At 40.6% G+C, this 27,721-nt stretch overlaps 1 protein-coding gene across 9 annotated transcripts in view; it reads left to right on the top strand.

Moving 5' to 3' along the window:
- Positions 1 to 27,721, top strand: part of MET (MET proto-oncogene, receptor tyrosine kinase) — a 136,034-nt gene that overhangs the window by 80,912 nt on the left and 27,401 nt on the right. For all 9 annotated transcript variants that reach the window (XM_072861458.1, XM_072861494.1, XM_072861504.1 and 6 more), the window contains 7 exons: positions 11,547 to 11,681; positions 13,089 to 13,262; positions 18,763 to 18,923; positions 20,115 to 20,217; positions 20,432 to 20,568; positions 23,042 to 23,206; positions 24,089 to 24,188. In XM_072861458.1, the coding sequence (XP_072717559.1) occupies positions 11,547 to 11,681; positions 13,089 to 13,262; positions 18,763 to 18,923; positions 20,115 to 20,217; positions 20,432 to 20,568; positions 23,042 to 23,206; positions 24,089 to 24,188 (975 nt within the window). The remainder of the gene's footprint in view (positions 1 to 11,546; positions 11,682 to 13,088; positions 13,263 to 18,762; positions 18,924 to 20,114; positions 20,218 to 20,431; positions 20,569 to 23,041; positions 23,207 to 24,088; positions 24,189 to 27,721) is intronic.

Genomic DNA, 27,721 nt, shown 5'->3' with positions numbered 1-27,721 from the left:
AGTGCCTAATAGAGCATTCAGCAATTTAAGTGTTTACATGGGCTTTGTGGTTTGGAGGAATGGTTTTGGAGCAAATTCCACCATGATCTCCACTTAGTCCAGCTGGTTCAGTTCACAGAGCAGTTTTGGTCCATACAAACTAGATTTCTTTCAAAGGAAACTAAACTGAAAGCTCTGTCTTGGATACACATCAAATATGGTCCAACCCCAGCTGGGGCAGAAAGGTCCAAAACAGTGATTGGTTCTTCAAACAGCTTCAGATATTACGCTTCATATGGTCATTTGGTCTAGAGGATCAGATTAAACCTAGTTCAAAGTAAAACACTGAGACAATTTATAGTGTAAAAGCAGGATCCTTGGCATTAGTTGTTTCTAAATACTGATGCACTCCTCTGGCACCAAATTACTTGCTAATGTACCCATAGCCTATGACTCACAGCTCTAGAATTGAGATTAGCTCCTCCTCCACCTACTTTCAAGTCTTTCTGAGTGCATCTTAGATTTTTGGGCTCTTGCTCATTCTTTTCTCACTCTGTTCTTTTGGACAGCAATTCTTCCTGTCCTAAAGCAGGTTTTCCATAGTAAGTGGTCAGTCACCCTCCTGAGAAGTCTGTCTCCCTCCACTGAGCATGTAACTAATCTAGACAGGTAGATTACACTACCTGGCTTCTTTGTAGGTGACTAATGAAATCAATCTAACCCATAGGGCCAACAATCTTTTAAAAACTTGGCAGTCAAAATCAAATATCAGAAGACAAAATACTTTGAAAGCACCAAGGGCTTCCTTTATTCACCCATCTTATTTCAAGCAGTGTCACCCTGCAACGACCACCTTGGAGAGCTTGGCTTCTCCAGGTGCCACAGGGTCCAGCCTGGATGTGCATCTCAGCCTGGATTCCTCTTGCACCCAAGGACCTGTGTCCTTTTACTCTGCCAGTATTATTTGTCTTCTCTTGGCCTTCTTGAAGTATTGGCAGTCTGTGGCCCTTCTTGCTCTGTAGGCTGCAGAGAGTCACCAAAGTTAGTAGTGTTGTCCCCCAACCATCATTAACTGAAACCTGATGAGATTTGCCATCATGAGTTGCTGTGCCCTTCCAGCTTTCCCATTTCCCAAACCTTTCCATTAGAAAACACTTGGGCACTTGCACCTTTTCATAAAAATCTTTGTGTGGTGTAAGTCATCAAATAAGATTAACTAACAAGCCTTCCCTTTCTTCTCTCCCTTCTCCTCATTCTCTGTCCTTGCCACATATAGTAAGTAGGGTTACATATTTTCCCTGATATTTGTTAACCCACTATTGGCACCCTTTTTGGACAAAGGGAATCCTATACCTCCACTTCTGTCTTCTGGACAGACTGGACACAGAACCTGCCTCATAATGCAAAATCTGTAATGCTCCTACAGGGAGGGAGGTCAAAGTGATTTACCACAAATGGCAGATGAAAAACTGGAGAAAATCGTGTTTCTCTTTCCCCCTAAAAGATAGAAGTTTAACAAAATGTTCAATGACAACCCTGCCAGTTTTACCTGCACTTCCCATGATGACCTTGGTAACTTTAAGCTGCAGTTTGTCTTCAGCACAGGAAAGGCAAATGCTAAGAGCTACGCACTAAGCACAGGAGCAACCTACGCTGTGTTGTAGATACTGATTCACACAGCGAACATGAGCAATTTGTTTAACCTTTCTGAAGCCATTTCCTTATCTACAAAATACAGTTAATAACAACTACTGTCTTACTCGCTGTATTTCTTCTGGGCTGTCACACAAAGCTTTTAGGGAGCTTTGGTGGAAAGCGCAAGGCAGCATTATTTTTATTTGTAACATTCTTTAAATTATTCATTCAAGTCCTGCACCACACACTTCATTCAGACATTTGCCCAATTTAAGGAACAATTAAAATATTTCCAGAATACATTTCCCATTCCAGCTTCAGTTATGGATCAAAAGAAAGGCTATTGTGTAAACTGCACATTGCCATTAGCAGAAATGTTCTCATCATTGAATTAGATTGGCTTGAGCTACAGGGGGAAGTCAGCATTCGGCTCATATTGTAGTAAGTAGGAGCTCTTTCTTTGGGGTTTGGTGCAACCAGCAGGAGAATAAGCATACCAACTACCTTTAATGACGTTGCCTCCAAATAAAAAGGTTAGTATTTGTTTTGCCTTTAATTGATCTTGAAAGGGATACTAGGTCTGTAGGATACAGAAGACACAGCTTTTTGCAGAATTTAATGTTCACTTACATTAAATCTTTTTTTTTCACTAATAGTTATCTAGGAAGTGCTTTCAAACATGTTCATTAGCAAATGCCCAACTAGAGCAGATTTGCAGTGTTTCTATGGAAATATAGCTATTAACTGCAATGAGATGGAGATCATTAAAAATTGAGCTATTAAACGACCATTACTGAAGTAAAATGGGTTAAAAAAAAATCAGGATAATCTAACAATGACTTAATTTATCAAAAAGATATCCCTAAACACTTCCCCACATTTTTTAGCAAAGAAATGTAATTATGTTCTTTTTTGTTTCATTCACAAATCTACTGGAACATATTGCAAAGAATCCTCAGTTTTTCACTTACTATGCACATCACTTTTGCACAATCATTTGCACTCATATTTTTAGCTCTTTGTACATGCAAATATTGAATTTTCCTGTGCAATCCGCTTGTAACTTGTAGCTATTCAGAACTGACTATATCCTTTCAGAGGCAGGTATGCTTTCAGAGAAAATTAGTTGCAAAATTCTGCCTATCAGGGAACCTGTTTTAAAACTGTTTATATTGTATTAATATCTTGTGAACATATTTTCATGCCAACTATTTAAAAGCAAAAGAAAAAATATTCGTATATAGGTTTCTAAAATTAGAAAATCAGCTCAGCCCTTCCAGTGAATCCAGTTCTTGTATCCTCTTTGAAATACCAAACCTTACCATATTTAGACAATTTAGTTTGTGACATAAATTTCAGCACTAGCAGTCATCCATGAGATTAAAAGAAATAGTAGTACAGTACCTCTGTCTCTGACAACCACACCCTGAAGTGCCCAATATGAAACAGCTTGGTGAAAGTAATGAACATTTAATTCACATTTTTGCTGTGTTTATTTAGGGTTCCCTTTAATTGTTAAGAAACATTTTGTGGGGGGAAAAAAGGTGTTTAAAACATAGTGATCATGCCACCTAAATTGAATTGAAGCTCCAAGCCTGGGCTGTGGAAGCCAGTAGGTGCAGCAGCAAGCTACTGACACTCAACCTGAGAGAAATTTACTTGAAAAGGTTTCTCATATTCTCCCATTATATTTGCTTTTACTTGATCAGCAGCCAACCACTTAATTCTCCTTCTTTTCTTTCTTTCCTTTTTCTTGCTGTCTTTCATCTCCTTTTGCACTTTCTTCTGCTCATCACTTTCTGCCTTCCTACTGACGTCTCGTCTCTGACACTGTTCCCATCTCCATCCATTTTTCTCTGTTTACTACACAACTATAGCACAGCATTGCTGCAAAAGTCAACGGAAGGTTTAACATGTAGTTTCTGAGAACAAAGCTTTTACTTCTGTAGATGATGGGTACCTGATTCTGGAGTTTTGAGGTATTTAGAGATGTATCACAATGAATAGTTCCTATCTTTACAAGTGATTCCACTGAAACTTATGGCATTACCCATCAAAACTGTGCTAATGACCCAACTCAGAATATAGCCTGTATTTTGCTTATTTAAAAAAAGTCATCTGATGAGCCAGTAATATTCAGAATGCAAAAGCAGGTATGTTTTATCCAACCAAGGAATTCACCTGTTGTTTTCTGCTTATGCTTTTGGTTCAGTTAAATAGAATTATTCACTTAAACAGCTCTGGAAAGCACTAATACTGGAAAGGAAATACAGCCTCCTTCACAAAATGTTTATTGTATTCAGCCAAAATCTAAAACTAAAATCAAATTGATCTGGATGGTCCAAATACAGAAGATTCATGAGTTCTTTTAAGGAGGATAATTGAGGCCAGGAGGTGAATTCCAAAGTTCTCCTGGAAAGTAATTGCAGCCCCTTGACATACTGAGCATGTTTTGGCTGCATCAGAAATGTTAAATCTGTATTTGGCCATGAATAGACTGGAGTTTGTAGTTTACCAAATATTGTGGAGTTTCTGTTACAAAACAGAGCAGTAATAATTTTTCTAAGACAGCTGACATCCATGAGACGGAAAAGAAAAATGGTTTTACTTCCTTCCTAAGCTGGAGCCTGACAACAAGCTTTTTTCCCCCCTTCTTTTTTTTTCTGTTGAGAAGTTGCAGCTGTTTCGGCCTTTCTTATTGTGCTTGTTTTCAGAGTGTGACTGGGAACACAGGCTGAAAGTACAGCTGTTGGGTGCAAAGTGAATCAGGTATTTCACAGTGGTTATTTGATTAGAAAACAGCACCCAGTCACACTGCTGTAGTTGGGGAATCAGATTTTCAGCTGGTGTAAAGCAGCCTTACTCCACTCAAGCCAAAGAAGCTACACTGAGACGACAGCTCACAACTGGAAAAGACACTTTCATTACCAGCACTATTTTGGGAAATTATAGTTTGTCAAAAAAACCCCCAAACCCTGATATATTGAGATAAAATATCTTCTAGTTTTGCTCAGTTCCAAGGTGAATTTTTTTTTTTTTTTTTTTGCCTGGAGCTTGGTATTATTTCAGAGAGTGACTTTTGAGTGATGAAGAAAAGAGCAAAGTTCTTCAGGAAGGGGAAATCTTTCTGATAGCTCTGGGGAGAGTGGGATATGGGAAATTTTTACAAGATTTATTCTGAAAAGCTCACGTTTAGTCTGGCCTTAACAATAAACAAGAGACTGATGCCCTTGACATATGCAGAGGCTGGTTTTCAGCGTAATGCTATGCTTGGAAGCAGAATACTGCATGAGCTCCCTATGCTTGAAGCTGGCCTCACCAAGGTGAAGCCCAAGCAAATGCACTGCTTGTTGGTGACCTTCTTGAGGAGGAGAGGGATAGAGAAGTTTTCACTGTATGTTTCACAACTACTATGGGCAACCACTCTCTTTAGATGCAATTTTGGCAGCAGGGCCATCTCATCCTTCTGACTATACCAGTGAAACTCAGTGCCCAGCAGGGCAGCACTGGGCTGCGTGCGGAGTGAGGAGCTCCCCCATGCCCCCTCTCATCTTCACGGGGCGGTAGGATGTCCATCCTGTTGCTGCTGGAGGTAAGGAAAGGGTCTTCCCATGGGTATACATACACCCTGAGACGCAGTCAGCCACATGCTGGCTGCAGTCCTGTCCAATCTAGCTGGACATGAGCCAGCTCTAGCTGAGAAGCCAAGTGTTAGCAAAACATGGTCATGCACTGTCACATCTGAGCAGATTCTGGACTGAAAATGGCTTTGGGCACGAAAACCAAAGCATGATGGCACAGACAGGCCTCGTCGGAGTAGAGCACATCACACAACAGGCCACTCACCCTCCTCAGGGCCTCTCTGCACTTGTTAGACATGAAACAATACAGAATAATAATAACCCTTATTCTAGGGACCCATTATATCCCAGTATTTTTAACCATATTTTTAGCTCAGAAAGGATGTATGGAGTCAGAATAAAGGTTTAAGGAGCACAGTCTCCTATCTCTGGCAGGGGCTAAGATGGATAAGAGAGGTATGATGCAAGTAAAAACACACAATGATACTTCTCCCAGTACCCTCATGCTTCTGGCACTCAGTGGCCCAGAGATTCCCTGGAAATTGCACCCATGTCTGGTGTTTAATAGTCCTCGATGGACTTCTTTTCCATCAATTTTGCTTATTGTTTTTTGAAATTATTTGTTGTTTTGCCCTCTACAGTACGTTGTGACAATGACTTCCATAATTTCATTCTGCTTTGAATGATGAAGAGCTTCCTTTAGGGTTTCCTTAACCTGCTGCCTTATCATTTCATTTGGTGCCCCTGCTTCTGTCTGATGAGGAACAGGGAATGGGTTCGCACAGCTCAATGGTCTGGGAAATTTTCACAAACCTGTTGTCTTTCACATCCAAGTAGACAGAACACTTGGTAGTCACAGTCATTTCCCGGGAATACTTGTGATTAAAAACAAACACCACCAAACTTTAACACACACATCTCATTTCCCTGAAAAGAGAGAAATTAGCATGTGTCATAGCTGCTTTCATAGATTACATGCCAGGGAACATAATGCATGCTACAGAAATTAGTATAGACAAAAATAATCACATCTGCTTTTTATTTGTAACTGCAGTCAAAGCTTGGAAAAATTTGTCCCAGAATTCAGCAAGAAGAGAGCCAAGCCTTCAGCATTGATCTCTTGCAAACAGCGAAGTGGCAAGGCCTTGTCTCTCCAGGAATCGAGGCTCAACGCCATAGTGCCTATCAGCAAAATGAGTTGACACAGAGCAAGGAAGTACAGAGCTTTGCATCTTTCAGCATGGTCGTTCAAATCCAGTTTATACCACAGCATACTGGAAGCCATTTCCACCTTTGAACTGATCAAACATCTTTTGATCTAGTTCCTGTCCCACTAGACAAATATAGGCGTAACAAAACCCACCAATTCAAGTGGCAAGCCATGTTGACAGCAAGCGCGAGGAGGTCAAGAAATACGTGAGCACAGACCTTAAACCCTACAGAGCCAGAAGGAGGAAAGAGTGATGGGACAGTCATTGCAAAGGCTGTCCTCAGTGCCCGCTGCTGTCCTGCCTCTGTGGTCCAGCAATTCACCTTGCTTTTCAATACTGACAGTCTGACCTGTTTAAAGCTAAATGCAAAGCTAAAGCTAAAGCAAATGCACACGTGCATTTGTAGGAATGCCAATAGTTGCAATCTTTCCCACTTTATCATTTTTAAACCAACAGAAAACTGTGGCAAACTCTAGATAAGTAACATTTTCATATCTATAGCTCAACTTTTAACAGTTTTATAATAGCAGTTCTTTCTGTGGTAAATAATGTATCTTGATGCTCCCAGAAAAAATATCAAATATTGCATAATGCAAAATCCATATAGTCAAATTAAAATTAACACCTGGTGCCAAATAACTCTTTTGAGAGCACACATGTTTTAATATTCAGTTTGAGTAGAAAAGCTTACACCCTTCAGAGGAGATCTGTTATACTCTCCATGGATTAAAGTGATATACAGCATTTAGAGAGCTACATATGTGCCCTTTGCAAGGCTACGTTGCATATCCCAGGGCATTTGAGGCGTTACACAATAAAGTTAACCCTGAGCCTATCTCTGCTGGGTAATGGCCTACACCTGCCAGACATCTAGGGAAAAAATAACAATATGATACTTAGATGGGATTGCTTTTAGAAGGCCTCTCATTTTTGCAGAAGATATTTCAACATGCAGACAGTAACATTTGTAATTCAATCCTGCTGACTAGCAGAACTGAGCATCAGAATTATTTTCAGAAGAAGCTGTTGCATGCTGTTTTTCAACTCAAGTTATTACAGTCTTAATTTGCCATATTATGCATAAATGAACCTAGAGTCAAAGTCTTCTTACTTAACATTAATACTAGCTGATGGCAATGAAAGAATATGTAAATGAATTATTTTAATGTTCATGGACCTAAGTGATCACTGACTTCTGGTATAAAGGATATATTAATTAATATATTCATTAATTAATTAACTGTTGGCTGTTATCTTCATGGAATTACTTTGAGCTATGCTGAAACACAACATACATTTTGTTTTTCTCTTAAATAGAGGACATAAGTGTTGTGTGTGCTTTGAGAAGGATGTCTGGGGTTGTAGTTACTGATAATGAAAAGTGATTCTCAGAAGGGTTATTTGTAAGAACATCAGAAGAGCCACATGGGTTTAAACGAGGGGTCCCTCTAGTTCAATGCTCTGTCTCCAGCAGCGGTGACAAGTAGATGCCTAGGGACCCAGGCAACATACGTAATACCTTCTGCTTCAAGCCTCCAACGGTTTTCCATTCTGGGGATTTCCTGAGCTATTGGGTTTTGTCTGTCCATGTACATGTGGAGTTTCCCTTTGAATGTGCATTCCTCTTGCATTCATATCCTTTGGCAAGGAGTTCCATAGGTCATCACATATTGCTAGGAAGTCTTACTCATTTGTTTGCTTTGAACCTGACTCTCACTTTTGTCTTTTGATGGTGTTTAATACTTTTATTAGAAGAGAGTAAATAGTCTCTACCCACTCATGATTCTCTATCTTTTTCATAGTGTTTCCACACCTACCCTACTCAGTCATTTTTCATTACAGCCTTTTGATCATCTTTGTTACCCTTCTCTGAACTTTTTCCCATTTTAACATACTCTTTTTGCCATGAGGCAACCAGAACTGCACAGGGAATTCAAGGTTTGGGTAAGCCACAAATTTGTATGACATCAGGATGTTTTCTGATTTGTTCTCTAATCTTTTTCTAATAATTCCCAAGTTTTTATTTGCTTTTTTGACTGCTGCTGAGCAGTGAGGTGATGTTTTCATGGAACTATCTATCATACACCGCTTTAAATTAATCTTCTTCGTTGTATTTCACCTGCCATTTTATTGCCTTGACATGCTGTCTTGTAAAGTCCTTCTGCCATCCTTCATAGTCTGTCCTCATCCTTATCACCTTGAATACCTTCAGATCATCAGAAAACTTTGTCACTGGACTGCTCAACCACTTTTCCAACTCATTTATGGGTATGTTGAACAGCATGGATCCCAGCACAGACACCTCGCAGAACACCTCTGGTGACTTCTCACTATTGCAAGGACTGACCATTTATTGCTAATGTCTGTTTTTTCTCTTTTAGTCAATTTTTCATCTGTGCAAGACCTTACCTCTCTCCTAACTGCTTGAGTGCAGGCACATGGATATACTTTCCGTTCTCTTATGCTCTGAAGAAATGCTTGGTTATTAAATGAATTATTAAAATGTAAAAAAACCCCAACACCACCCTCCAAAAAAAAAAACCCAGAAAACCAAACCAGCACTTTATAGTCTTTGTAAAGAGAAACCCTTCTGTAGTACTGAACCATTTCCATGGTAGAAGTAGCCCTCGTATGGTGGTGTGTCCATGGCAGATTAAAGCCACACTGTATGCATACCAGCCCAGTCCCAAGCAATAAAAATCAGAGGTTTCTGAGAACGACACTGGAGTCCTAAGTAGCCTCTTCTTCCTGCTGTAGAAGCTGTCTTCAAATTGCCTTCTTCTTCAGGATTATGTTGGATAAGGGTAAGATAGAATTTCAAGGACTAGGCTGATGCGTGCAAAAACCGCACAGTTATATAGGCCAAAAAGAGCATTTTTGCATCTAGTATCTGTTACGGCAGCACTGTAGGCTGGTAGATTAGTTCTAAGCAAACTCCAAACTTTTATTCCATGGTCCCAAATGAGTTAGGAAGTGTAATTTGAGCTCCCTGTATGTCATGAGGTCAAAGTCTATTCACTGGGGCTTTGAGCAGGTGATTTGACTATCGGCCTCAGTAAAATAAAGGTCAATCAATGTTTAAAGTACGGAATAATTTTTCCAAGATTGTAGAGACAGGAACCAAATTTTCATATATTGCTCTGAGGTTGCAAGGCAGCTGTGTTTAAAGGGTTAACACTGTGGCTCAATCAGAAAGAATGCTTGGCAATAAGAGGAAGCCTGGATTAATGATAGAAAAGAATTCTTAGCATTTTATAGCAGTGGGTATTTGAGATGAGACACGGCTAATGATCAACTAAAAAGGTATTTGCAGCTGTGGTGCTACCTCTTCCCATAATGCCAACATTAATCAAGCTTTTTCATGCAGCTTTGCAGTCCATTCTATTTTTCATTGTCCTGAATATAAAAACAGAGCTCATGCCCTAATACACTGAGTCAGAGACCATACTTCTGTGTCACCGAAAATGATCAGACCTTATTGATTTCTAAAAGCTGCACTTTCTGTACTGTGAAACAAACCCATAGCAAAGTCTTTAACAAAGCCAGTTTCATTTTAAAGAAAAAAAGCCTCTTGTAACCCCAAACTGTATATACCTCTGGGATGTGAAGCACTTATCGCCATGAATTAACTGCTCATATATTTTATTCAAGTCTTGAATTACAACAAAGCATCAGCTGTAATTACAGCATCTCTAAGTCTAGTTTTGGAGTCAGCCATCTTGTTGAAAGACCTTGGCAGTGCGAAAAGCCAGTGAAATCATGTAAGTCAACGTCCTAGCTGTTCTGATGCTGCCTTCGGAGTCAGAAGAAAAGCTTCATTATAGTGAAAAATTAAACATTTGACATACAAGTTCTTTCCAGAATGGCTTCAATCTTTTTAAATAATGAGCTCCATTGAATCTCAACTTCTCAGCAAATGTTGATTATCTAAATTCCTTAAGTAAACTACATGTGATGCAGCTTTTGAAACATGAACATGATCTTCCCTCATGTAAACAATCCTCTGCCTTAGCTGCCTGATACTATCACATTTGGGCGCACATCCTTCTGCATTGCAGGCCCAAGCCTATAAAATCTCGCTATCGAATATCCACCCCAATCTGCAGATGCTTTATGCCTGTGCTTAACAGCCATGACTCATCCCATTAAAGTCAACAAAGTTACAGTAGTAAAGTTAAGCATGTGTTTGCAGGAATAGGCCCAAATTCTCAGAAGTATTTAGGTAACTCAAGATGCAGAGAGATGACTAGTGGGGGAATTTCATACTGGTGTGACTAATCTCCCTAAGATCTCCTAAAATCAATAGAGAGAGAGAGGGCTCTTGCAAAGGGACTTCAGGACAACTAAATTAGGCTCCTAGTTTGGAACATCTTCCAGAGAAGCCTCCAGCTCTCCCTGTCATTTAAGAGGTGCTTTGAGTGCTCTGTCCTGGACACTGGCTCCCACAGAAATCAGCAGGAGCCAGATCTTGAGGTGCCCAGCCACGTCTTGCAAAGAGCCTGTCTGTAGCAACAGCCACCTCGCCAGCTCTGGGAATCGAGGTCCATGTGCCTGTAGCTCTGTAGAGCTGCTCACAGCGCAACCTGCGCCTGCCATAGCTTTGCACTCTAGTGGCCCCACATGCGTCAAGACCAGATACTGTTGACACAGGGTAAAGTTTACTTTTCAAACTGAAGGACCAAAGTGAAAATAAATAGAAAGATCTTTGACTTTTGAAGGTCTGGAGTTTTCAGATTTTTTTAAATAGACTTTTTAAAGTAGATAAACGGATTTTTTTAAGTAGATAAAATTATTATTTCTTAAATGTACAGGGCTGACTGAATGACCCATCTTCATTTTTTACGGTTGATTTATAAATACCTGAAATTAAAGGAGTAGAAAACGTGCAATGACTCCTTCATATTTTAATAAATATGATGTATTTTGAGGATCCTCCAACAGCCATGATTTTGCTGTGTTAAACAAAGTAGATTTTATAGCGCTTTAATCAAATCATGATGGAACATTATGCAAAATATTATGCAATGTAATGCAAAGTAATTAATGCAAGCAGAGAAGTGGTAGGAACGTGAGACTGCTGAGCAGCATGCATTTGTGTCACACGCTGCCTGCTGATTTTCCCAATTTCTTTCTTTCTTAGATAGTGGTTTCCCGTTCAGAACCCACAGCTCCACATGTCAGCTTTCAGCTAGACTCCCACCCCGTCTCTCCCCAGGTTGTTGTCGAGAATTCATTAGCAGACGATGGCTATACCCTGGTAGTGACTGGGAAAAAGGTGAGTGGTTCATAATCTAATCCTTCTGTGCACTGTGTAAACCTGCCATCAGAGCAGCAACTTTCAGTAAGAGCAACGATTCACACTGCTGCTTTATGCTCTGCATCCTCCCAGCCTTGCCATTCCCTTGGGAACACTGGAGGGGCAAGTTTCCTCCAAGATTTCTTTTTTCCCTACTAAACAAACTGACAGCCTAATATTGAGAAATGTTTAAATAATGTAAGAGCTGTGATATAAACCAACAAAAGCCAGGAAATGCAAATTTTAAGGCTGAAACCCTGTCCTTAATTCAAGTGCTTGCAAAGAAAAAACACACAATGGCTTAAGGAAAGAATGGTGCTCACAGTTTCCTGGCTTTTGTTGGTTTGTGTCATAACATTATAACTTTTTAAGGAGGGGTGTGTGTGCAAGAGTTACGTCGGTGTGTTTAAAATTGGGAGTCAGTGGTCATAGTAAGGTTTGAAGATTGCTTTAGCATGTAGTCTACAAAGGGTCAATAAAAGATGAAGAGCTGTCATAAATATGCTATTGTCATAAGTAGATATGCATTGTAGAATGGGTTTAAAACATCAGCAGATAATATTACAGATAATCCTAAACCATAATCGTAAGCAATAATTTGACCCCTTGAGTTCTATAAGAATTTACAGAAATACATCAGCCATTAGTAAAGATGGTTATTAATCATTTACTAGAAATGTATGAGATATTTATAAGAGTAACCTTCAAGAAAATGTCCAAAATAAGTTTAAGGAAGGTACTGAAGTGTAAAGAACTATGATGTACTTATAAAGTAATGTAATTATATACTAATTTTAATATTTCAAATAAAAATAATTCTTATGTATTTAGAGTGACTATTATCATAACTATCCTGGTATTTTAAATAACATAAATTTTAATTAATCTTTTAGGTGTAGTATAGGTTTTTTTATGATAGGTGTTAAAAAACAAGTACGTGAGCAGTCACGTGCTGTAAGTGTGTCACAGATATTAATACAGCCTTGCCAAAGCTGAAATAGCCATCATGCCTATTTTTACGAATGTATGAACTAAGGCATACTGAGATACACTGTTTTTTCCAAGAAGTGGTGCAGAATTGGGAAGAGCACACTGCTGTTTTCTTTTTCCATCAGCAAAAAATGCTATCTTGCTGTAAACACCAGATGCTGGTAGTAACTGTATATAACATTAAGATGCCTTTAGGGTTTCTCCCAAGCGAATTTAAAATCATGTCAATTAAATTACTTATAAGATCCTATAATTACTGAGCTAAAGAGAAGTCAAACTGCAGCTTGCACATCTGAAATCTGAGTAGCACCACAGCGCATTGCATAAATAGAGACTCTCCGTGCCACTTAGTGTATGTATTAAAAGGATCTGTGCATCATGTCTTTCCATCGGCAGATAACGAAGATCCCGCTGAGGGGGCCGGGCTGCCATCACCTCCGGTCCTGCAGCCAGTGCCTGCTGGCGCCTCCCTTCATGCAGTGTGGCTGGTGCGGCCACCAGTGCCTCAGGTCTCCCGAGTGCCCCGGCGGCTCCTGGACCCAGGAGACCTGCTTGCCTAGCGTTTATGAGGTAAAGCGGTGGATTTCTCATACTTGTCTCTGAGGGAAGAACGCGGCCTGCGCTCTGCGGACATTTTCTGTTTATTTTGATGTAATTATGATAAATGAAGTGTCTGCTCTCCCCGACTTCCCCTCGGCCTCAGTGTCCATAAAGCCTCTGGCTGGATGCACGTACTCACCCTGAATGCTGCGGGCTCAGGTCCTTAGAGTGGACAAGTCTGTCTGACCATCCTGGCTTGCCACGGGAGAGCCTCGGCCCTGCAAAGCAGTCGTGGTGGGGAAGCAACATGGGTCTAAGCCAGCCTGGCAGGGGTCTGACGGGAAAGGCCAGTCACACAAAGGAGCACCCTTCCGCCCAGACCCCTTTCAAAGGGAGGAGGTGGAGGAAAGCACTTCCCGCCCACAGCTGCCACAGCCTGACCCAATGCAGGAGGACTCCGGCCCCCGCTCCTCATCCATCCCCATGCTGGCTCCAGCGTTGGAGGATAAGGATGGTGTTTCCCTGTGGGGAAAAGTCCCTCTCTCCCCTACCTAAGCTCTGCGACAGAGCTGTCAACGAAAACACCACCCTGGGGAAGCCGTTTTTCCTAACGTCCCTCCCTTGCTCCTTGTTCCCATGGGTCCACTTGCCACCGAGGGGGACAAGCCTGTAGCTGCACCCCTCCCTGGGTAATGGGGACAGATGGAGGCTGCTGCCAGACGGCTGAAGCCCATCAAGGGTGTGCGAGAACAAATGGACAAGCAGAGAGCTGCACTGGCACGTTCCTGTTTTAGTTTAGCTACGGTTAACGCAGGATTCGTACTGGCCGGCTGTACGTGTAACCGAATCATCCCGTGTGAAGTGTGACATAGCTGTGAAGGCGGAGGTTTATAGGGCAGTTAACAGACTAGAAAACTGAGGGAAGGACAAGCATAAAACTTTCTGGTAGCACTTACACCCATTTACTTTTGTTAATGCATTTAAACTACACCGTGTAGTAAAAATACATTTCCCTTTATGGGCATACAGCTTATAAATGGAGATGAAAATCTGACATGCTGAACTCTCAGAAAGAAAGGGAGACAAAAGGTTTTTTTAAATAAAGAATGCATTTCTTTCAACCAGGCAGATGATTTCATGTACAACAACTTTTTAAAGAGGCAAAACTGCTAATAATCTAGAAACAAATTTAGAAACACGTTTACAGGGGGTTTTGTTCTTTTCCATGTTCACCTTTCAGATACAACATTTAGGACTAACACAGGCAAAATTCAATGAACAAGCAATGAAGCATTATAGGAATTAAACCCAAAATGAATGGAAAGGGGTGTGTGTGTGTTTGCCTTGCCTTCTATTGCCATTTACCTTTGGGCAAAGCAGATGTAAAAGAATTGCTAACACAGAATGTGAATAGTTGACTTTTCCTTTATACAAGAACACATTTATTTCAAAAAGGCTGTATTAGATGATCAAATAGTCCTTTCTGGCCTTAATTTGTATGGTACTATGAATCACCAATTCAAAGGGATACACTGCGAATTAGTCCTGATACATTTTTATATACCACTGCAGGACCAAGCTACTCACACCTATAATGCACAGCTTGTTTTGTCTTTCCTAGAGCTCAAGCACAAGTAGCATCCCTTAATATTTTTTCTTGGCAAAACTTTCCAGCAGTGGCTGTATATTGCCACGCCTCCAAAAAGATTTCTAAGGCTCTGAACTGCTTAGTTTCTGATTTGCAGAGGTGCTGAGCTCATATAGCCCTCTTTAATTTCAATTATGAGTGTGTGCACTCAGCTGTTTTAAGAAGCAAGCGCCTGGAGCCCATGCAGAGATGCTTAGACCGAGAGATGTGTCCCCAAGGCCACCTGTGCAGTCCCTGTGAAGTTGCGGGGAGGACTCATCCTGGGGAGCGCGCCTTGGATGTGGGGCAGTGGGAGCAGGCGTGGGGCCGGCCAGGTGCTCCCCTTCCCTGTGTGGCTCAGCCCTGCCTGCTCAGCACGAGCCCAGTCTACCCCTGTAATGAATATGGATCTGTGGCACTGATGGATCTTAAAGTGAATCTCGAATTACAGCGTGCCCACATTGGTAGAAGTTGATTCTAGAAGGCTTGTAAGGAAAAAAATGCAGCTGAGTACTTAAATCCCTTTGGATTGCTAGCTGTTAAGACAGATTTCATGCTCTACTGGACCATGACATTTAACATTATTACTGAAAAAAATATAAAACAGATTATTCATCATCTTCTGATCTGTCTTTAAACCCCTATGCATAAAATATGAGAAACAACCTTGTTTTGTTCCTAACAAACAGAGGATGACCTGCTTTGCATAGTATCTGAAATTCAGTCCAACTCCCCCTTAATATTTTGCAGCTTTCAGAGGGACAGATTGCTTGAGATATGTCATACAATCACTTTAACCTGAGAGGAACACAGAGCTTCTCTGAGGGTCTGGTCCAATGGATGTTAGCTAAGTCTTCAACAAAGTTTTCCCAGGTTATTACACAGAGTGGTGCACAATGGAAAAAAAAGAGATTTTCCCCTCATGAGGGATGGCAGAGAAGAAACCCAGCGTTTTCCCATGGAGTCTTGCAGATCCTTCGTCCCTCTGCCCTGCTTTAAGCACTTTTCATTGGAGCCATGGGTGGCAGGGAGCAGCCCTGCACCCCAGCCCTGCGGGGAGCACAAGAGCTCCAGCTCTGCCCAGGCATCCCCCCTGCTACAGGCAGTGCAGCAGGGCTGGCACCAGGACACATCCCCATCACAGCCCCACCACAGCCCGGCTCCCACCCCGCACCTCAGCACCTTACCCCACTCCCATCCACCGCCTCTGCCAGCAGCGAGGCATGTTTTGTCAGCCTGGACAAGCGGTGCTAGAGGAAAGCCGGGGGACTCGAGGGAGTCTCCTCTGAGATTGCTTGGTGCTGGAACAAATTGCAGGCATCTGCATGCAGCATTCAGGTCACGCTGAAAGGTGAACGGCGTATAAGAAGAAATAAACTGATCTCCCTTTTGATTCTTTGTTGTGGTTAAAAACCTGACATGGTTTGTTGTTGTTTTTGAAGTGAGTCATTTTAGCTGGCTTTTGTCTCAGATGTATCAAGAATGTCAGACCTTCTGATGCCTGTTTAGGTTGGAGGTTTTGCTGGAAATTTCACATGTGGCCTTGTGCATGTTCTTGCCTCAATTAAAATGAATGGGCCGTTGAAACTTTAATAAATAGGTACTTTCTTCCAACAATTTATAAAGTATGTGAGTGGATATTAGCATAATGGCTGTCAATGTAAACAAAAGCAAAACACAATTATTTAAATTTTTCCAAAAATAAAAAGAAAAGTTAACTTTCTCTCCCTTAACCCAACGTCCAGAGAGCAGCAGGGACAAGCAGAATGGCAGGCCTTGCAGCAGGACTGGCTCCATGTTTCAGTGGAGTTTCCTTGCTATCGAGAACTTTTGAATCCTGAATTTCATAGCATTTATAACTGATTTGGGTTTTGCTTACTTTCTGTTACTACCTGCATGATGTAAGCACACAGAAGATGCTTACGTATACCTCAGTTCGAAGTCCAGGAGGTTTGCTATTCATTCCTGTTTACTGTCCCAAGAACAAGTCTGGGAAACCACATTTGACTTTCAGAGGTTTCATCGTACAGAACAAATGGGACAAAAATAAAGACAGGAATAAAAGCACTCTGGGGGAATTTCCGCAGAACTTAAATACAAAAGTTTAAGATTTGGTTTATTTTTTGCTATCTACTTAGAGGTCTTGCCTCCTAAATTTGCTGGCAGAATGTAGTAAATACTTTTACTCTCCCTCAATTAAGGCACATGGGCTGCTATCACAAGTCTCTTTTGGCAGATAAGATCACTCAAAACCCGTTAAGTGACTTCGGTTTTCATTCTGTATGGCTTTGTGAAGCCTGATTTCAACGCCCTTATTTTGCTAAATTGTGGATTACATTTCAAACTCTTCAAATGCCACACATCAATGCAGTATTGTACAAAACATCGAGACATCCTGTACCCCACAGAGCAATTTCAGTTTCTGCTAGGGTTTTGTTACTCCAAAAATAGATAGTGTGGTGAGATATTAAGTAGAGTAGAAAACTAGGATCTGAAGTCAATCTAGATTTTGAAGAAAAAACCCAAAGAAATAAGGGAAAGTTAAACTTGGGAATAGCACTGACTCCATGGGGTACAGTACTGCTTCACGCTTTTAGCTGCAGTGTTGTGTGCGAGGGGGCTGTGCGGGCATCACTCCTTTTGTATGGGATTTGTGCAAAAGTACTGTTCCTGCATAGGTTCCCTGTTCTTCGCTCATTGAGAGCTGATTCAAAGCTCATTAAAATAGGAAAGATTCCTACTGGCTTCAGTGCATTTTAGATCAGACTCTTTGTCTGGTTTCTAATGGGGGCAGTAAATTTGCCCATATAGAATATATGGTATAATTCTTTTGAAGTATTCTTCAGCTGCCTTTCTATCTACAATAGTTCATTTGTGAGAGTCTTGAAGTATAGCTACAAGAGAGTTGAAAAGAAATGTGCTGTCTTACTGGATTTCCAGATGAAATAATAGCCAAGTATCTCTCAAACACTTTCCTTTCAGCTTGAAAATGAAGTCAGGTCCTTTGAAAGGCACAGCTGTATTGCATTTTAGGGGCAAAATTGCTATCACTAAAGCATTAAGTCTAAGACATTTAGGCACTATGACCACAAGTATAAATTCAGTCTTTCATTCTCTGTTGTTTGTCCAGTGGTACTGGTATGTTTGCAAAATTATGCAGTATTGTTAAAAGTCCCCATAAACCCTGAACCAATGTCTTTTTTATTTTTTTTTTTTACTGGCAGTACTGACCAGTACTTTTACTGAGTTTTGTAAGACTTCTATAGTGTTCCTACATTTTTCCCACCATTGTTATATTTTACAGGACAATTTACAATATACAGAAAAAAAAGCATTTCCTTTGTAGATTGTCTCTGTGTTTCTGAGGGGTAGTTTATTTTTAACTCAGAATTAGAGGTGACCAAATGTAAAAGATTTAAGGAAAGAATAGCAGAAGTCACATTAACTTTATCACAGCCAACGCGATATCGGATTATGGTGTCTTTGAAGCTTCTTCACTCTGAACCTGACTTTCATCAAGCTGACAAAAAATGGTCATTTTGGGGCTCTTTTGTGTTCAGCATTCAGCTTCTAACAAAATAAGTACATTGTATGTTTAACATGCCAGAAATAAGATGTGAAAGACAAGAATGGCAGGATTTAAAAGACTATTACAATGCACAGCTTGTTCAGTGCCCCTAAACACTATCCTTCAAAGCTTTCTAGTATAGGTTTTGTTATTTATTGCTACTGTCAGAGAAAGCTCATAATGTGACAAATGAAAGGTGAAGAACAATTAAGATGAATGGTAGGACATAGTCTACCAGAAGAAATGCTTTTCTAAAATTATTCCTTTGCACATTCTTTAACTCCATTTGAAGTTCAAGAAAACCTGATGTAACTAACACAATATTTTTTTAACAGATTCTCCCGAGCAGTGCTCCCTTAGAAGGCGGGACAAAACTGACACTGTGTGGATGGGACTTTGGATTCAGCAAAAATAGTAGATTTGAATTAAGAAATACAGTAGTCCATATCGGAGGACAAATTTGTGCTCTTGAAGCAAAATCTAGCAACAAAAACAAGTAAGAAAGCTAAAATACAAATTTCCTTTTATACAGATGTTCTTTATGTGGTATGGATTTTTTTACAATATAAACATTCAGTCTATAAGTGTCATCTCCAATTCTGAAATTCCGAATAGGCAACAATCCCTTGGTTTGATAAGCTCCCCAAGACAAACGTGCTCGAAATGGAGATCAAATAAATCTAGTTAATGCCGGTAGCTCCTGCAGCAGCTTTTGCTGGTTTGTCTGCAAAATGCTGTTCAACATCTGCAGGAGCTGGCAAGAACGAAACTATTCAAAGGTTTGAAAAGGGGGCAGGTTCCTTTGGCCAGGATCCTGCTGGGCTCAGTTATGTCACCTCCATCTTCCTGATCTGTGAAGCTGCTGGAGATAAATGTAAGAAGATGCAGGTATTTTGTCATCCAGAGGCTTATGACCCTCAGCTGCACCTCTCCTCCTCCTACTCAGAAATAAGTATTTGAGACAGTGGGCTTAAGTTTAAGACAGAGGTTATTCCAGTTGTTATCTTGAAGAAATAGGAAGTTCAATGAATATCCTCTCTCAGTTCAAAGCATATGACTATCTATTACCAAAGCAATGTGCAAATCATGGCATGGCTTCCCTATTCATATATAGCAGCAAAAAGATCACTCTCCAGAAGTACTGAGCACTCTCCTAACTGCTATTCTGAACAGTCTTAATGCAAACAAAATGATTTAAGGAGACTAGCTCATATATGAGACTGTGTAAATGTAACGTAATGCATTGACACATTCTGGCACAAAAGTTCAAGTTTAATTTTTGGTAATATTTAAATTTATACAACAAACTTGTGTATATGATGCATGTTTTCTAATCCTGTTGTCTGCCAAAATTTGGCGCTAAATGAAAATTCCAAAAACCAACTCAGCCATTGAATGGGAGGTATTTGTTTTCTCTAGCATGCTTCTTTTTTTTCTGAAATTTATTTGATATACTAAAATTATTTTTTCTGGCCAAGTGTAAACACCACAGTGTTTGTATTTAGTATTAAAGAAGATGACCACAGTTCTTTTAGCTGTTGTTTCTGAAATGTCCCTGACACACATAGGTTGATGATTTGTTTAGTATGGATCCTCCATTATTACGAGTTTGAAGTGGTTCTATTTTAATACAGAGACTCAAGCCAGAAAAAAAATGTAATCCCCTCTTTTTCCTTTTTTTCCAAAGGCTGGAATGCACAGTTCCTGCTGCAAAAAATCCAAGTTTTAATATATCCAGTAGTGTTTCTGTTGGACATGGCAAAACACTATTCAATACATTTTCGTACGTGGTAAGCACTATGATTAAAACTTTATTGTCAAAATTAGCTTCAATATTAACTGGAAGGAGGCTCATCATGAGTCCAATCCAGTATGGTAATTCTATATTACTGTTTGCTTTATTATTACTTCATGGAAATGCTAATAAATGTTTTAAGATTCTTCCTCTTCACATTTTGAAAATAATATAACAATCCACTGTTCTTATTTTTACCCCCCCCTCAGAATCCTGTAATAACAAGTATCTCTCCTACTTATGGCCCCAAATCTGGAGGAACATTGCTAACTGTAGCTGGAAAATACCTAAACAGTGGAAAATCCAGAAGGATTTTTGTGGGTGAGAAATCATGCACTTTGAAAAGGTAATATACTAACTAAAAAGTGATGCCTTTAATATTGAAATGGCTTAATTAAAATGTCTTGGAGTAAAAAAACCACAAATGTGCATTGCTCTCCTCTCCTTGTGTTACATATCGGATAATTGATACTGCAATAAGCATTCAGTTCTGGATTACAACCTGAGTTTAGGAGGTCTGAAAGGTTCCTAGAATGGACTACAGTTCCCTAGAAGACTTGTTTGTTCTGTAAGGCCTTCATTAACCTCATTAAAAGGTTGCATAGAGAAGTAGCAAATCAGCTTCTAATGGACTAGAAACTGCCCATTTCCTATCATTTTTGTCACCCCGACTCCCACACACTCAGCCCTCTCTCTTGTATTGGCAAGAGCTGCAGTTCACGCAGCAGCTCCCAGTGAGCGCCCAGTGGGTGCAGGTTACCATTTCCTACTGGTTTGTTTGGTGGAAATTTGACCAATGTGGGAATGTGTATCCCGTGCAGGGGAGCAGCTATTTCTGCGGTACTATCAAGTGAACAGCCTCCAAACCAGAGGCAGCATCACTTTCGGACTTTTCCTGGTATATATAAACTTGTTTTGAGGATTAAGCCAGAATTTCTTGTGGCTCTGTACTGGATCCAGTAGGAGCTCAGTCAAGAATCTTTGACATGCTCTGTGTGGAAATGCCTTCAATCCCAGATGAATATAAATGTTAAATACCAAGCACAGATTCTCTGCTATGGGCAGACAAGCATTCTGAATTTGGTAGCCATTCTACCATGGTGCAAATCCTGCTTGGTCCTGTTTTCAGGTACAGCAGGGTAGCTCCAGAATTGTCACCTCTGTGGCCAAGGGCAGAATCTGGCCCACTGTGTTCCAGGAACAGGATGTCCAGCAATTCCTCTAAATTTTGAGTCTCTCCTAATGATTATGGAAAGTCGTAGTGGTGAAACATCACACTTGCTGAGAACGTGGGGAAGCAATAGCTTATTAGTTAACGTCAGACTCAAAGTCAGGAGAGCTAAATTTTATTCTTTGCTGCTAAATGATTTATTGTATGCTCTTGATCAAATCAGCTAAGTCTGACTAAATCAAGAAAGGGATTTAGGTATTCAAGTCTGATATTTAATCACTGCCAAGATCTTCAGCACTTCTGTTCAGTGGCTACTTAGTAGTTTAGGGTGGCATTTATTGATGTCATCATCTCAGCTGGTCAACTAATGGACAAATATATAAACCTTTTGGGAATGATTCATCTGATCCATTTGAGAAATCTGCTGTGGGGTTGAGATGACAGCCAGCTCAGAGGCAGACATCTGCTTTGGTCAGGTGGCCTCTAGGTATTGAACCATAGTTGGGGCTTATCTGGTAAGCATTCCCAGCTCCTCTCTTTCTCACCAGCCAAGTTGTCTGGAGTCTTCTACACAGGTCTTGGCCAGTTTCTCAGGGCAGGTATTTATCTAAACTGGCAGCTTTCCCCAGTTCTGAGAGAAGCTAGATCAAGGGTTTATTTTTCCTTTAAAAGATGGTAAAAAGCTTCCAGATACATATGAACAAATCACTAACCCCTACAGCACATGGTGAACCCCACCTTCCTGGAAAGCTTCAGAAGTGGCAGCAAATGCCCCTTTTGTCTAATTTGGAGACACTCTCTCACATCCTTTGAGAACGGCCTCACTTGGAGGGTTTCTGGATGTGGTTGGGCCCAGATCATTGAAACCAGCTGGTAGAGTTACATTCACTTCTCCAATCAGTTGTTACCCTTGCCTCTGATGTGCCCTGCTCCCTGTGGCCGCACTTCATGTGCTTCAAGCTTCAGGATCCTTCACCCCTCTGCTGCCCGCTCACCCACTGAGCTCAGTGTAGGAGGAGGACTTCCAGGGCCTAGCATGAGAGAGCAAGGGAAAGGTGAATATCCCAGACACTCTGCTGCTGTGCTGAATTCAGCTAGCTCTTCCTGAATTTTCACCATCTCCTCCCTTCTTGCCCTCTGCCTGCCCCTCAGCAGCACTCGGAGTCAGCAGGTGCCCCCAGGGCAGGACATCTCTGACATGCTGGTACATCCCCCACCAGCACCTTTTCTTGAGGTTTTTAACACAGGGTAAATCCTGTGGATTGGAAAGAGAAAGATGTTATCCCTTGGTTACAGCAGAACAAGTCATTCTCCTTAAACCTGGAGCGTACTGTCATTTTCCAGGCTGGAAGCTGCCTTTGCAGGGTGCAGGGGCTGACATGGCTGTCGCCAGCACTGGGGAAACACCTTCCAGCAGGCAAGGTGCAAGTCAACCAAATTAAGATGCATCTTGAGCCTAAGCAGTGGTGTTGCTGTTTCTACCTCACGCCATGCTTATTTGTTGCAATATGATAATCCAGTGTGGGAATAAATGACATTTTTTTACAAGCGGATTCTTGGGCAGAGCTGGGGGTCACTAAAGGACAGTGTTTTAAACCGAGTACATGTTTTATAATGCTGACAAGCAAGCCTTTTTCTGTCCTTCCAGCGTATCAGTGAGCACTGCGGAGTGCTACACTCCAGCACAGCAAATTCCCCAGGAATATCATGTGAGGGTGGGAATCGACGAAGCTATTCGAAATGCGAGCAGTCATTTCACATACAGAGAAGACCCCGTTGTTTTAAAAATTCATCCAGCCAAATCTTTTCTTAGGTGAGTAAAAGTTTCTTATAGAAATAAGAAAAGTAATGAATGAAAGAAGAATGGCTACAGTGCACAGCAATCTATCAAAAGAAATTGCATTTTTATCTCTATCTGCCATGCCAATTGCTTCTATTATGGTGCAGTTGCAGAGGGCAGATCATTTCCTTTCAGAGGTGAAGGAGAAGGGGGAAGGGTGCCTCTTTTCTTTATGTGATTTAACTCCTAGCTGCTGCTGAGCGTACCTGTGATGTCCTGCTGAGATACCTACTGTACAGCTAAGTGTGTCTCCTATCCTGCGTCTGGACATTACACTGATCAGTGAGGAAAATCATTTAATGTGACAAGTCAGCGGTACTCAGGAGAGCAAATGGATTTTAAAATAGTCTAAATCCAGCGCTACATAAATATTATGAATATATATGTATGGTAGTATGTGTGTGTTTTTAAGTGACATATTTATGGTCTCAGTAGCTCTAATCCAAGCCATCTGCCTTTGCCAAAAAAATGTCAGCAGTAAAAAAGGCACCTTTTTCAGCACCGCTGAAAGCAATAAGTTAAGTAAGTTAGCAAATGCTAAGTACAAGTATACACCCTCCTTTAAAATGTACACATTTGGTTTATATCCTGGCACACCACAATTTTAAAAATTATTTTTCTTTTCTTATATTTTATTAGTTGTTACAGCAAGTGTAAAATTTGATTCCCAGAAAAATAATCTCACTGCTCAGTTATGTATTTGCATTCACTCCATATATCCCTAATTCTGGTTTTATGTTGTCATTTACTCTAAAATATACTTTGTAATTAAGATTACCATAGCAGATGTATCATTATGCTACTCATCTTCTTTTTTTCTTTTTTTTCTTTTTTTTTTTTTTTAATTTTTCCTAGTGGTGGAAGTACAATCACAGCTCAGGGAATCAACTTGAACTCAGTGTGCTTTCCTCAGATGGTGATTACTGTACCTAAACTGGGAATGAACTTCTCTGTGGTGAGTCAGTCTTGGAGAAGACAATCTGTTATCTTGTTGTCTTCGTGTGGTGGATGGCACAGAATTTTCAGTCAAAATACTTTGATTTTTGCCTTGAAACTTCGGGGCTTCCACCAACATTTTGGTGTTTTCTGCACAGACTGTTTCCACAGCATAGGCAAAACTCAACAACAAATTTGAAATTAAGCTGGGGGTAGAATAACAGTTTCAAGCAACCGCTTCCAAAGAAATAAGGCTTTTACAGTATCTGATAACAAGATTTTTATATTGCAATTTAACAATGCAAATTCAGTGACTAAACACAGAACAATGCAATACAGGTATGTCAGATTACATGGCAAGTTCGAGTGCTACTGTGATAGGTAGGAAGTATATTCAAATGGTGACTGTGGATATAAAAGGAAAATGGAACAAGCGTCAAAGAAAGAGGAAAAGTGAATATGTAAAATCAAAAGTAAGTATCATTTTGAAGAATTTCTGATTGCCAAATTACCTATTGGGGCTAATCTTTCCTAACTTATCAAAGTTCAGCAATTAAGTTTTCAGAGAGGTTTGGGCTTTTGCAGTTGGGTACCTCTACATGAACAGAGGGTCAGTCAGGGATCTGAGCCTTCTTTTGTTACCTGAGTTGATAATACACAGTGTCTAAATCTAAATGAGGTGTTCAGATATGAGCACGTGGTCTACTTTAATTTTTACAAGGCAAAGATGACATTTGTTGGCTAGTTGTACTGGAACTGTTTCCTGTAAGCTTTTGCCTACACATTTGTCTTGCACCTCCAACATTTTCTTATCCTGTAAGGTCTGTTTAGCCTAACTGAAGCTAAATTGACCTACACTCTTTATGACATGCTACGTTACTGCTCATATTCTCAGCTTATTTCTAATGATCATCATACACTATTTCCTGTATTGAATTCTAAGTATTAGACCTAGGTTTGCTCAAAGCTTTTTAAATGGTATGTCTGCAAATTTGCAGTCTTTTATAGCTTCAAGGTCATAATATTCTTCATGATCCTAATTTGTATAATATTATGAGTGTCGGGACCTGAATTTCAGCTGGATGTAATCGTGGCTTGTAATTTAATGGGTTCAGATTTTAATCTGAAAATCAGTGCCCCTGCAATGAAACGCAGAGTTCAATGTTATCAAAAAGACACTTTACCCATGAGTCAGAAAGCAAAACACTTCAGTGAAATCAACCAAACTCAAGATTTAGTAGGTTTTGAGTAATCTGAGCATGATTATTTCTAAGTACAAAAGATTTCCAAAGAAAACATCATTGCTGAAATCAGCTCTTTAGATTTTGCTTTGTGTGGATTTGAGCAGTCTTTCTTTTGAAGTAAAGATCATTCACTTGCTTTCTCTGTTCCCCTGTGAGAATATGCAGTATTGCTTCTCTTCAGGCCCTGATTCTGCATACCTTGCTTGTCAAATATTTGGGACTTCCTCAGAATTTGAACAGATTTGAAAGGATCCGAAGTTTTAAAGAACTAAATCCACTGTCCAAAAGTGACTGGCAACTCCAGGCAATGAACACTGTAGAGTTTACTCTCCCAAATATTGGGGAGCAACCTTTCCTTTGAGCAGTGGTTTGCTGCCATCCTGCCTTTTAACCTGCTATTGAAAAAAGGCATGGACATAGACAGTCAGATTTATCTCCCTTAATTTTTTTCTTTTCACACCTTGCAGTGTGTGTGGTATTTGCCAACACACAAGAAGAGGCAGGTCTGACCCTCCTTTTCCATAAGGGTATCTGTCCCCTACCACTGCTGATCTCTAAGAATCTGCCCCAGTGTAAAAGCAGCTGTACACAAGTTCATCCTCCCTGCACAAAGGGTGGAATATAACCTCAAACAGTTTATAATCCAGAGTGTTTTATACTTTGACACTGCCCAAGTAATATATTTTGCTCTATTGAAATTAAAGGCTTCTGGCACTCGGTGGCTTTCCCTGCCTCTGTGGCAGCCCAGCTCTGCTTGCCTTTTGTTCTGCCAATAGTCTTTGCCTTGAGCTTGTTTCTCAAGGAAGGATATTAGTTCTCAGGGAGAAGGGAAAGATTTATAAGTGGCAAAACAAGATTGCACTGTGTAACTGAGGAAATTGCTGGCAGAGGATGCCCATGGCTGCAGCCTGCCCCATCCTGTGCTGGAGATTCTGGGCCCTATGCATGAGCGATACGCCAAAAACCCAAACTTTCATCCAGTCATTACAAAAATAAACAATGATGAGGAACTATTTCCAGCAGGGATCCAGAGCACTGTAATGACCAGCTATCCCATTTATAAAGGATAAAACAGGTTGTGGTCCTGAATAGACCAAACCCAGACAAACAGTACAATACAAAACCAAAATGATCAAGAAGTCCTGTAGCTGAAGTTATATATCTTTTTTCTTCCTTGGTTTGGGAGAGGAGAGCTGAGTCATTTTTTTAATTGTTATTTAAGCCCTTTTTCTGTTCAGTTTTCTCTCACCAGCCTACTCCAAGAAGCTGCTTTTGTCAGCATTCAGAAACTCTGGCTCTTGGGAAAACCAAAGCCAGCACTGAAACACATCCCAAAGCATCAAAGGAAAGTACAGCTGGGAGGGACCACAAAGACCTAGCCTGGCCCGCTTCCCTGCGGCAGGAGCAAATGTATGCAGACCACTGCCTGACAGATATTTGCCTAGGCTGTTATTAAAGCTCCTTGTGAAAGAAATTTCACAACCTTGCTTAAACAAACTTTGGAGAGAGCTGCTCTACCTGCTTACCTAGTGGTTTGGAAAGACTTCTTTCTAATAATTAACCCAAATCCTAGCTGCTAATTAGCTATCTTCTTGTTTAACCCTCAGTGGACACAAACAACAGATTACCAGCCTCTCCTGCTAATTTTACATATTTGCACTACATTATGATTCAGCTTTTCTCTTTTCCAGTTAAAACAAACCAAACCACTCCAAATTCTCCTGATAAGTGTTTCCTAGAGCTCTGCTCCTTCTTTCTGCCACCTCCCAGACCCTCTCCCATTTGCCTAAAACTGGTGGTGCCTGATTTAAAAGAGGTCTCACCTTTTCCTGCCAGCTATCTGTCCCCAGACCCTTAATTCAATCCCTTGGGCTTAATGATGGCCTAGAGCCCTGATGGAGTCACAGTGTGAGTGGAGGGTCACTTTTGTAAGCAGTAGGAGCTGTTGGGGATGCTCTGCATCCCAAGCCTCAGGGAGCAGAGCCAGCTGATGTGCCCTGGGGCGTTTGCTCTTCTCTACCTGTTTCTTTCCATCCCAGTGGAAGAGATGAGCGGTACAACTGGTAAAAGAGTTTTTCTGGAACAATTCCCTGTAAGAAATGCAGTTTCACTGAGACTGAAAAGTTTTGGGGGCAATATGCCATCCCCCTATAGAAGAAACATTTAAGTTGAGCTTTTCAGCTTTCATGCTTGAAGTTCAGTATTTCTGAAACTTTTTCTTCTATAAGGCAAAAATGCCTTGTTTCAACTTTATCATTTTCATTTCATATTTATTTAAATTTCCTTAAAATTATTCAATACTGTGTTC

Source organism: Ciconia boyciana, chromosome 1, assembly GCF_034638445.1.
Source record: "Ciconia boyciana chromosome 1, ASM3463844v1, whole genome shotgun sequence".
In the NCBI taxonomy this organism is placed as follows: domain Eukaryota; kingdom Metazoa; phylum Chordata; class Aves; order Ciconiiformes; family Ciconiidae; genus Ciconia; species Ciconia boyciana.
Note: the sequence above shows the minus strand (reverse complement) of the source record. Positions and strands in the feature narration are given on the sequence as shown.